The following is a 12,051-nucleotide window of genomic DNA, read 5'->3' on the forward strand; positions in this document are numbered from 1 at the left end:
GTCATGTTAACATGCTGAAAACATATTATGTGCGTGATTCTCCCGACAGCTCCTCAAGTAAGCCGGTCCAGCCCGCCGTCTCCAGTGTGGCTACGGTGGTGCTGAAGCCTGGCTGGGACCTAGAGGAGGATAAGGAGGACGGGTTGGAGTTATGCAATACGTTACAACAGTGTGAACTATGTAATTCGGAGATGCTGTAGAAGTTACCCTCTCAAATGGAACATTTGCATAACGATCAAACTAAGAATCTTATCCTATTGATAAACAGTTTTCTCAGTGTGTTTCGGGACGTTCCAAGTCGCACGTCCATCTTGGAACATGATGTGGATGTGGGGAACGCTGTTCCTATACGTCAGCATCCGTACTGGGTTAATTCAAAGAAAAGGGAAGTAGCTTATTTATTACAGAATAACATGGCAAAACCCAGTAACAGCTCCTGGAGTTTTCTGTCTATTCTTGTTCCTAAGCCTAACGGTACATCTCGCTTACTATCGCCGTGTAAATGCAGTTACAAAGTCTGATTCTTTTCCTCTACCTCGCTTAGATGACTGCATTTTACCTTTATTTAACCAGGCAAGTCAGTTAAGAACAAATTCTTATTTTCAATGACAGCCTAGGAACAGTGGGTTACCTGCCTGTTCAGGGGCAGAACGACAGATTTGTACCTTGTCAGCTCGGGGATATGAACTTGCAACCTTTCGTTCACTAGTCCAACGCTCTAACCACTAGGCTACCCTGCCGTATTGATAGAATTGGCTCTGCTGCTTAAGTTAGTAAGTTAGATTTGCTAAAAGGTTATTGGCAGGTACCTCTGACCTCTCGAGCTTCTGACATCTCGGCTTTTGTTACACCTGCTAACTTTGTACAATACACGGTGATGCCCTATGTCATGTGTAATGCACCTGCTACTTTTCAGCGTCTAGTTAACATTGTGTTTGCAGATGTGCCAAATTGTACTGCTTACCTAGACGATGTGGTGATACATTCGTCTACTTGGTCTGATCATCTCTCCACTTTGAAAAGTGTGTTTCAGTGGTTGGAGAATGCTTCTTTAACCCTCAATTTGGCCAAGTGTGAGTTTGGGAAGGCTACTGTGACTTACTTGGGGAAACAAGTGGGACGAGGTCAAGTGTGCCCAGTATCTGGCAAAGTGGAAGCAATTGTTGCTTTTCCTGCTCCCACGACCCGCCGCCAGTTGTTCAGATTCCTGGGCATGGTAGGGTACTATCGTACAGTCTTTAAGAATTTCTCGATGGTAGTAGCTCTCCTTTCATCTTTGAGTTGAGTTGTAGCAGGGTGTTGCGTTCCCTCTTCATAGAGGCATGCGTAACAGTTGTACAAAACTATTCATTTTATACTAGCTCCTTACGCACATACTTTTGCACACAAACAGAAGGTATCCTACGCACATACCGTCTCCCTACCCTGTCCTCCCCCAAGATTAGGGATGCCGTAAGAAGTACTCCCTGCCCTCTCTCAAATCTCTTTGGCCCCTAGCCAAGGTCGGCACCGAATTTTGCTCAGACAGTCTGTGTTTAAGATACTATAAAGAAATGTTGTACAAAGATATTGTTTTACCCTAATTCTGACTACACACATCATTTATTAGAATTTTACTGACTAAAACTACACACATCATTAATAATAATGTTATGATCCTAATCAATTTCATACAATTATATGGTTTCAGGGTGGAATATTCTAATCATTCATGTAAACACATAAATTCCATTAACAATCACAATCAACAAGTATTAGTAGATTCATATTAAAATAAAACCATCACTTTTGGTTCAGTGTATAAACATACTATTCCAGTATTTATCACATACAGTGAGTAAAGTTAAGCATCCACTTTTAGTGTGTGCTCTATTAGAAGAGAGAGAGTGATGAGAATAGGAGAGAGGGAGAAGAGTGAGGCCCCACTGGACAGTGCATTACAGGTGACATTGAGATCAGAGTCAGTCCCACTGGAGGAGAAGGTGACGAAGCCTGGCATGTCAGTGCTGATCTGGCTGTTGATCCAGGTCTGGTACTGGGACACTCTGGTGTACACTCCTGGGAAATTTGCTACAGCACAGCCTTGTCCGAAACTAACAACCCCAGACTGGATCCAGACCAGACCCTGTTTGCTCACCATTGGCCCCCCAGAGTCTCCCTGTAGACGGATACATTTTAGTAATTTAGCAGATGATCATATCCAGAGTGACTTACAGTAGTGAGTGCATACTTTATTCGTACTGGTCCCCTGTGGGAATTGAACCCACAACCCTGGTGTTGCAAGTGCCATGCTCTACAAACTGAGCCAGGTTAATCATCAGGGTCAGTGAACAATGAAATTACCATTAGAAGTTTGATTCATCATCTCTTTGTCATTGAATAATATAGGTCTGCAAACTGCAGCTAAACTGCAAATTTGGCTCTGCAACTATTTGGAATGAAACACAGCCATGCATCCCTCACCTGACAGGAATCTTTTCCTCCACTCAGTAGACCAGCACAGATCATGTTGTTTGTGATTGAACTAAATCCAGCATAGAGACAGCTACACTCCCTGTTCCCCACTACTGGCACAGTCACCTCCTGTAGGGTCCCGGGTGAGGGAAGGGGCACTGAGGAAGAGAGACCATGAAATCAACTTTTGCTGATATTCTGTTGTATACATTTCTGATCCTTTCTTTTCTGCTGCAACTGTATTGGAACAACATTTACTTGCAAAAACGTGGATATATTTACAGGTACATAAAGGGTATGTATGGCTTGTCAATGCAAAGTCAGGATCGGGACAATCAGATCTCACCACCACTATTGATATCGCCCCATCCGGTGACCCAGCTATCAGTGCCAGCGTAGTAGGTGCTGTCATCTGCTGCAAGGCAGACCGGCTGGATGTAGTCAGTGAAGGTGACAGGTGATGAGAGCTTCAGCAAACATATGTCATTGTCGCTGGTTGCACTGTTGTAGTTCGGGTTGCAGATGATCTGAGAGACCGTTTGGGATACCTCGTTGGAGTTTATGCTTTGCTGATTCTGCCGGCCCAGGTAGACAAGCAGGTCGGATGTGCTGGTGCTGAGAATGAAGAGAGTTGGGAATAACTATTATTAATGTGATTATTAGACTATTAGTGTCCTTGCTGATGCCGTTTACACAATTCAGTGATGTATTTTAGAGAGACAATGTCCCCTCACTGGAGTCATTACCACTCCTACAACTTATTTGACAACCATTAATAACGTGCTTTAAAACAAGTACAGTACAAACTAGCAAGCACATACAGGTAACTGCCAAAATAAAGGAAACACTTGAATAAATGAGGGCTGCAAAGTCAATTGAATGCAGGTGCTTCCACACAGGTTTGGTTCCTGAGTCAATTAAGCAATTAACATCCAATCACCATTAACGCAGGATTTTGTTTTTTTCAAGCAGAAAATGAAATATAAAAATCAGAAAAGATATCTTGCTGCATTTTGTAAATGCAGATGATGTTCAATATAAACGCAGGTGAAATGGTTTAAAACGCACATTCTGTTATGGTCTGTGTTTTTAAAATGCTGTTACTGTTTGTCCCTCTTGAGACGCTGGGGCAACAACATACATTAACACTTCCTCAAAATAGTCAGAATCAAGATAAATAATCTAAGATAAATCAAGAAACCTGTAATTCATTTTGAGTTTTTGGCCGAGGAGGTCTTAGTCGCGCATTTTTACATCAAACTAAGATGTTTAGTGCAGTAATTCTCAAAGGAGAAAATGTGAATGAAAACTAGTCGTTGGATGACAACACACACTTCATTGAAAAATGCCTACTGTTGTCCAATCACCGACGAAGGGGCATAGACTTCGGCTACCAAACTTCAGCTTGCCTCAAGAAAAATAAAATGGTGTGCTTGAACAGCCGAATAAACCTGTATGCTGCCGAACACCAAAATTAACTAAAACATTGTCATAATATATGCACAAACTGTTTTGACTGGGAAGCATACCGTAACCTTCGTGTATAAATGGGTCATGGGTCATGTATAAATACGTCCAGTTGCACATTATTTTGGCTACCATGGCTAGAAGTGGTTAGAAGTGACTTTGAAGAGGAGTCTCAGAAGATCATAGGGGGTTAAAACGTGTGTGTGTGTGTGTGTGTGTGTGTGTGTGTGTGTGTGTGTGTGTGTGTGTGTGTGTGTATGTGTGTGTGTGTGTGTGTGTGTGTCTCAGCCACCAGATATCAACCCAATTGAACACTTATTGGAGATTAGTTTTCCACCACAAACTCCAAATGATGGAATTTCTCATTGAAGAATTGTGTCACATCCCTCCAAAAGAGTTCCAGACACTTGTAGAATCTATGCCAAGGCACATTGAAGCTGTTCTGGTGGTTCGTGGTGTCCCAACACCCTATTAAGACACTTTATATTTTGACATGTCCTGTATTTTGGCAGTTACATGTACATTTATCATGTTACATTTAATTATTTGGAAAAAAATACCCAAAGACATTATACTTTGAATTAGTTCTCTGAATTAAGTGATTAATACATGATTAAAATAGATAATTCAGTACATAGACAAAGACAGCATATAGATATTACAATATCACCATGACATAATATATGGGTTGGGGGACGGGTAAGGTTATGTCTTTCTACCTGGGGAAGCAGTGAGCGGCAGTCAGCACCCACTCTTTGTTGATAAGGGAGCCTCCACAAAAATGGCTGTTGAAGCGGTGCAGACTGGCCTGCCATGGCCAGCTACCTGCAGCTGCATCCTGACCCCCGACAATCTTTGTGTTGAGAGAAGCAATGCCACACACTGGAGAAGACAAACAGAGGAGAGACAGCTCATGATTGAACACACAAATCCCTCACAGTATAAGAAGAGCATTGAGGAAGATACCCTAGCTGATATGAAGCACTGCAGTTGCATGCAATAATAACTTACCATTTGCCTGTGAATGGCCACCTGGTGGAGAGAGAGTGGATTGGTGTTATTAAAGGGGTTTACAGTTACCAGTTTTTTTTAAAGTAAAAATATAAGTATAGTTTGAAAAATAAAATGTATTTATTGATTATCTTAATTTTGATAAGAGATGAACATTTTATGAATTTAAAGTTTATTTGTTGAAAATAAATCTAAATGTATCGATTCTAAGGATGCTGAAAAAAGTTTGAATACCTTTGGCTTAAAGAGATATGCTAAATGGGGGAGGAAACAAGTATCTAAATATGTAAAATCGGTGAACTATCCCTTTAAGTAGCTGGAAATCTTACAGTTTGTGGCTCTATCAAAATAGAATGAAGCCCTACAAAATGATAGCCAGTGCATTAGGAATGTTTTTAGTCCCCTTGACATTTTCCACATTTTGTTACGTTACAGCTTTATTCTAATATGGATTCAATAAAAAAGTGTCCTTATCATTCTACACACAATACCCCATTATGACAAAGTGGAAACAGGTTTTTAGACATTTTTGCAGAAGTATAAAAAAAAAAAAAAACTGAAATACCTTATTTACATAAGTATTCATTTGTGACCAAGCTTTAATTTCCTGACTGATGTCTTGAGATGTTGCTTCAATATATCCACATCATTTTCCCAACTCACGATGCCATCTATTTTGTGAAGTGCACCAGTAAATCCTGCAGCAAAGCACCCCCACATCATGAGGCTGCCACCCCCATGCTTCACAGTTGGGATGGTGTTCTTCGGCTTGCAAGCCTCCCCCTTTCCCTCCAAACATAACGATGGTCATTATGGCCAAAATGTTCTATTTTTGTTTCATCAGACTAGAGAACATTTCTCCAAAATGTACGATCTTTGTCCCCATGTGCAGTTGCAAACAGTAGTCTGGCTTTTTTATGGCAGTTTTGGAGCAGTGGCTTCTTCCTTGCTTAGCGGCCTTTCAAGATGTCGATATAGGACTTACTGTTGAAAAATATACTTTTGTACCTGTTTCCTCCAGCATCTTCACAAGGTCCTTTGCTGTTGTTCTGGGATTGATTTACACTTTTTGGACCAAAGTACATTCATCTCTAGGAGACAGAACGCATCTCCTTCCTGAGCGGTACGATGGCTGCGTGGTCCCATGGTGTTTATACTTGTGTACTATTGTTTGTACAGATGAATGTGGTACCTTCAGGCGTTTGGAAATTGCTCCTAAGGATGAACCAGACTTGGCTGATTTCTTTTGATTTTCTCATGATATCAAGCAAAGAGGCACTGAGTTTGAAGGTAGGCCTTGAAATACATCCACAGGTATACCTCCAATTGACTCAAATGGTGTCAATTAGCCCATCAGAAGCATCTAGAGCGATGACATCATTTTCTGGAATTTTCCAAGCTGTTTAAAAGGCACAGTCAACTTTGTGTATGTAAACATCTGACCCACTGGAATTGTGATACCCTGAATTATAAGTGAAATAATCTGTCTGTAAACAGTTGCTGGAAAAATGACTTGTGTCATGCACAAAGTAGATGTCCTAACCGACTTGGCAAAACTATAGTTTGTTCACAAGAATTTTGTGGAGTGGTTGAAAAGCGAGTTTTAATGACTCCAAACGAAGTGTATGTAAACTTCTGACTTCAACTGTATTTACTTATGTAAATAAGGTATTTCTGTTTTTTTGTTTTTTAATAAATTAGCAAGAATGTCTAAAAACCTGTTTTCGCTTTGTCATTATAGTGTATTGTGTGTAGTGTGTGTAGTGTGTGTATTGTGTGTAGTGTGTGTAGTGTGTGTATTGTGTGTAGTGTGTGTAGTGTGTGTATTGTGTGTAGTGTGTGTAGTGTGTGTATTGTGTGTAGTGTGTGTATTGTGTGTAGTGTGTGTATTGTGTGTAGTGTGTGTAGTGTGTGTATTGTGTGTAGTGTGTGTAGTGTGTGTAGTGTGTGTAGTGTGTGTAGTGTGTGTATTGTTTGTAGTGTGTGTATTGTGTGTATTGTGTGTAGTGTGTGTAGTGTGTGTATTGTGTTGTATTGTGTGTAGTGTGTGTATTGTGTGTAGTGTGTGTATTGTGTGTAGTGTGTGTATTGTGTGTATTGTGTGTAGTGTGTGTAGTGTGTGTATTGTGTGTAGTGTGTGTATTGTGTGTAGTGTGTGTAGTGTGTGTAGTGTGTGTATTGTGTGTATTGTGTGTAGTGTGTGTATTGTGTGTAGTGTGTGTATTGTGTGTAGTGTGTGTATTGTGTGTAGTTGTGTGTAGTGTGTGTAGTGTGTGTAGTTTGGTGTAGTGTAGTGTGTGTAGTTGTGTGTAGTGTGTGTAGTGTGTGTAGTGTGTGTAGTGTGTGTAGTGTGTGTATTGTGTGTAGTGTGTGTAGTGTGTGTAGTGTGGGTATTGTGTGTAGTGTGTTAGTGTGTGTAGTGTGTGTAGTGTGTGTAGTGTGTGTAGTGTGTGTATTGTGTGTAGTGTGTGTAGTGTGTGTAGTGTGTTTATTGTGTGTAGTGTGTGTAGTGTGGGTAGTGTGTGTATTGTGTGTAGTGTGTTGTAGTGTGTGTAATGGGTGTGTATTGTGGTGTAGTGTTTGTAGTGGTGTGTAGTGTGTGAGTGTGTGTAGTGTGTGTAGTGTGTGTAGTGTGTGTAGGTAGTGTGTATTGTGTGTAGTGTGTGTAGTGGTGGTGTAATGTTGTGTATGTGTGTAGTGTGTGTAGTTGTGTTAGTTGTGTATTGTGTGTAAGTGTGTGTAGTGTGTGTAGTGTGTGTAGTGTGTGTATTGTGTGGTAGTGTGTGTAGTGGTGTGTATGTGTGTAGTGTGTGTAGTATGTGTAGTGTGTGTAGTGTGTGTAGTGTGTGTAGTGTGTGTAGTGTGTGTAGTGTGTGTAGTGTGTGTAGTGTGTATGGGTGTAGTGTGTGTAGTGTGTGTAGTGTAGTGTATTGTGTGTAGTGGTGTAGTGTGTGTATTGTGTGTAGTGTGTGTGTGTGTTGTATTGTGTGTAGTGTGCTTGTGTATGTGTGTAGTGTGTGTAGTGTGTGTAAGGTGTGTATGTGTGTAGTGTGTGTAGTGTGTGTAGTGTGTGTATTGTGTGTAGTGTCAGTTTAGTGTGTGTAGTGTGGTATTGTGTAGTGTGTGTAGTGTGTGTAGTGTGGTATTGTGTGTAGTGGTGTAGGGTGTGTAGTGTGTATGGGTGTAGTGTGTGTAGTGTGTGTAGTGTGTTGTAGTGTGTGTATTGTGTGTAGTGTGGTAGTGTGTAGTATGTGTATTGTGTGTAGTGTGTGTAGTGTTTGTAGTGTGTGTATTGTGGTGTAGTGTGTGTAGTGTGTGTAGTGTGTGTATTGTGTGTAGTGTGTTTAGTGTGTGTAGTGTGTGTATTGTGTGTAGTGGTGTTATTGTATGGGTAGTGTGTGTATTGTGTGTAGTGTGTGTAGTGTGTGTAGTTGTGTGTAGTGTGTGTAGTGTGTTGTAGTGTGTGTAGTGTGTGTAGTGTGTGTAGTGTGTGTAGTGTGTGTGTGTGTGTAGTGTGTGTAGTGTGTGTAGTGGTGTAGTGTTGTATTGTGTGTAGTGTGTGTAGTGTGTGTAGTGTGTGTTAGTGTGTGTAGTGTGTGTAGTGTGTGTAGTGGTTGTAGTGTCTGTAGTGTGTGTAGTGTGTGTATGGTGTGTAGTGTGTGTAGTGTGTGTATTGTGTGTAGTGTGTATAGTGTGTGTAGTGTGTGTAGTGTGTGTAGTGTGTGTAGTGTGTGTAGTGTGTGTAGTTGTGTATGTGTGTAGTGTGTGTAGTGTGTGTAGTGTGTGTATTGTGTGTAGTGTGTGTAGTGTGTATAGTGTGTGTAGTGTGTGTAGTGTGTGTAGTGTGTGTAGGGTGTGTAGTGTGTGTAGTGTGTGTATTGTGTGTAGTGTGTATAGTGTGTGTAGTGTGTGTAGTGTGTGTAGTGTGTGTAGTGTGTGTAGTGTGTGTAGTGTGTGTAGTGTGTGTAGTGTGTGTAGTGTGTGTATTGTGTGTAGTGTGTGTAGTGTGTATAGTGTGTGTAGTGTGTGTAGTGTGTGTAGTGTGTGTATTGTGTGTAGTGTGTGTAGTGTGTGTAGTGTGTATAGTGTGTGTAGTGTGTGTAGTGTGTGTAGTGTGTGTAGTGTGTGTAGTATGCTCGAGGGGGAAAAAGTATTGAATCCATTTAAGAATAAAGGTGTAACTTAACAAAATGTGGAAAAATTCAACGTGTCTGAATACTTTCCGAAGGCTCTGTGTATACACTACATATATATGTCACAGAAACAACCCACTAGGTAAGAATATTGTCTCTCTAGGTGAAACTTGTGGTAACTCAATGCTGGTAGGGTTTTTGTCATATCAACCCTTTTGTTTATACACCATTCAGTGCCGCTCAGTGGATGTCCTTCTAAGGGCGGAAAGACCATACACAAACAAACTGGCATTTCCAGAATATAATGTTTGGAACATCCATTGTTATATTCTTAGCCTCATTCTTTTTTCTCAAGACAAAGGAGATTATTGTGGACTACAGGAAAAGGAGGACAGAGTATTCCCCCATTCTCATCGACAGGGCTGTAGTGGAGCAGGTTGAGAGCTTCAAGTTCCTTGGTGTCCACATCACCAACAAACTAACATGGTCCAAGCACACCAAGACAGTCTTGAAGAGGGCACGACAAAACCTATTCCCCCTCAGGAGACTGAATAGATTTGGCATGGGTCCTCAGATCCTCAAAATCTTTTACAGCTGCACCATCGAGAGCATCTGGTTGCATCACTCCCTAGTATGACATCTGTATGGCCTCCGACCGCAAGGCACTACAGAGGGTAGTGCGTACGGCCCAGTACATCACCGGGGCCAAGCTTCCTGGCATCCAGGACGTCTATACCAGGCAGTGTCAGAGGAAGGCCCTAAACATTGTCAAAGACTCCAGCCACCCTAGTCATAGACTGTTCTCTCTGCTACACACGGAAAGCGGTACCGGAGCACCAAGTCTAGGTCCAAGAGGCTTCTAAACAACTTCTACCCCCAAGCCATAAGACTCATGAACAGCTAATCAAATGGCTACCCAGACTATTTGCATTACCCCCTCCCCCACGCTGCTGCTACTCTCTGTTATTATCTACGCATAGTCACTTTAATAACTCTACCTACATGTACACAATTACCTCAATTACCACGACAGCAGTTCCAAAAGCACATTGACCCATTGACTCTGTACCGGTACCCCCTATATATAGCCCCGCTATTGTTATTTACTGCTGCTCTTCAATTATTTGTTATTCTTATCTCTTACTTTTTTAGGGATTTTCTTAAAACTGCATTGTTTGTTAAGGGCTTGTAAGTAAGCATTTCACTGAAAGGTCTACATCTTTTGTATTCGGGCGCATGTGATGAATAAACATCTAAACGGTAGTATCACTGTGTCAAGTGAGTGAAACTCAACAGTGAACAATAGGAATGTGGTCTGGTTAGACTAGTCTATTGTTGATCCAGGCTGTATCACAACCGGCCGTGATTGGGAGTCCCATAGGGCAGCGCACAATTGGCCCAGCTCTTCCGGGTTTGGCCGGTGTAGGCCGTCATTGTAAATAAGAATTTGTTCTTAACTGACTTAAATAAAGTTAAATTAAACTTAAGTTAAACTGTTAAGTTAAACAGTTAAGTTAAAAATTAAGTTAAACTGAGTTAAATAAAGGTTCAATTTAAAGTATATATATATATTGTTGTCTTTTGATAATAATTTCAAAATAATTTCAAAAGACATGTATAATTTCAATTACTTTTCATAGATAACTTCAACTTCCTAAATACTCAACTTTTTTTGGGGGGGGGGTCTCTCTCAAAATGAGGCAGTAATCATTACAAAAGCAAATATATACACAGTCAAAAGTAGATTATAGTCCTGTAATGTACTGTAAAACCAGTGATATCAAACATATTCATCGTTTTAATGCAGTCTAAACGTTCCTTTATTCATTTGGGAAAGAACCCAATATAACCCAATGTCTATATAGGAATCTAGTCAAACAGTAAAATAATTTACTTGGAAAAGTACAGTACTTCATAGTAAAGTGTGAACTTGTTAAGTTTTCTCTAAATGTATTAAAGTAACTCAAAGTGGACTGCTAGTCTATAATAATAATAATAATAATAATAATAATAATAATTCTCTATTACCTTTTCCCATGCAGGTCAACGCAAATACAATAGCACACAAGACCCACCCCGACTCCATCCTATCAGCTGCTACGGATTTGTGTGTGTCCTGTATTTATAATACCATTGGTTGAAGGAGGAGGTATGTACCACAGGAGGTTGGTGGCACCTTAAATGAGGAGGATGGGCTTGTGGTAATGGCTCACCACCCATTCCATTAGCGCCATTTCTGACATTATGAGCCGTCCTACCCTCAGCAGCCTCCTGTGGTATGTACATAGGTAGGTAATAGCTTGAATTGTTGAGTCAGGGTGTGACACATGCCTCATGACACGTCATTGGCCCTCTCTCTCTCTCTCTCTCTCTCTCTCTCTCTCTCGCACGCTTTCTCTCTCGCTCTTTCTTTCTCTCTCTCTCTTTCTCTCTCTCTCTCTCTCTCTCTCTCTCTCTCTCTCTCTCTCTCTTTCTCTCTCTCTCTCTCTCTCTCTCTCTCTCTCTCTCACACTCTCTCTCTCTCTCTTCCTCTCTGTGTCCTCCCCTGCCTTGCCTCATTCAACATTCATAATTTTCTATTATTCTCATTTAAATTAACATTGTGTATTTGTAATTCTATCATCCTTACAGTTAAAGAGTAAACATACATACCTACACGTACACACACACTTTAAACCCCCTATGCCACTTTGAGACCACCCTTTCAAAGTCACTGCGATTTCTTCTACTATCCATTGTAGCCAAAATAATGGGCAACGTTTTTGTACAGGACCCTAACCATGATGGGATGTTAATAGTTTAATTAACTCAGAAAACCACACCTGTGTGGATGCAGCTGCTCTCACTCACTCACACACACACACCCTCTTGTCCTACCTCATAACTTTGCATGTCAACTAGAGTGACTTGTTTTAGAGTTAGTGCTCCCTCCTCTCTATCCCCAGAGACTCATTTTAGAGGCAGTGCCCCCCTATCCCATGTTAAA

The 12,051-nt window shown here is 41.0% G+C and overlaps 1 protein-coding gene across 1 annotated transcript; it reads right to left on the reverse strand.

Annotated features, from left to right (window-relative positions):
• Positions 1 to 380: 380 nt before the first annotated feature.
• LOC109866599 (serine protease 27) lies at positions 381 to 11,345 on the reverse strand. The gene is made up of 6 exons (XM_020455351.2): positions 11,094 to 11,345; positions 4,933 to 4,953; positions 4,641 to 4,803; positions 2,801 to 3,069; positions 2,464 to 2,612; positions 381 to 2,158 (listed from the first exon to the last, which is right to left on the reverse strand). The coding sequence occupies exons 1-6, from the start codon at positions 11,149 to 11,151 to the stop codon at positions 1,844 to 1,846; spliced, it is 975 nt and encodes a 324-aa protein (XP_020310940.2). The 5' UTR covers positions 11,152 to 11,345; the 3' UTR covers positions 381 to 1,843.
• Positions 11,346 to 12,051: the final 706 nt, after the last annotated feature.

The sequence above is a fragment of the Oncorhynchus kisutch genome, linkage group LG21, assembly GCF_002021735.2.
Source record: "Oncorhynchus kisutch isolate 150728-3 linkage group LG21, Okis_V2, whole genome shotgun sequence".
Classification (NCBI taxonomy): domain Eukaryota; kingdom Metazoa; phylum Chordata; class Actinopteri; order Salmoniformes; family Salmonidae; genus Oncorhynchus; species Oncorhynchus kisutch.

Bases quoted from the DNA above. Each gene is read 5' to 3' on its own strand.
- LOC109866599 (XM_020455351.2), bottom strand. From the start codon at position 11,151: ATGGAGTCGGGGTGGGTCTTGTGTGCTATTGTATTTGCGTTGACCTGC. The intron at 4,954-11,093 runs GTAATAGAGAAT...TCTCTCCACCAG, and splicing joins GTTGACCTGCATGGGAAAAG to GTGGCCATTCACAGGCAAAT. The intron at 3,070-4,640 runs GTAGAAAGACAT...CTTCATTCTCAG, and splicing joins GCCGCTCACTGCTTCCCCAG to CACCAGCACATCCGACCTGC.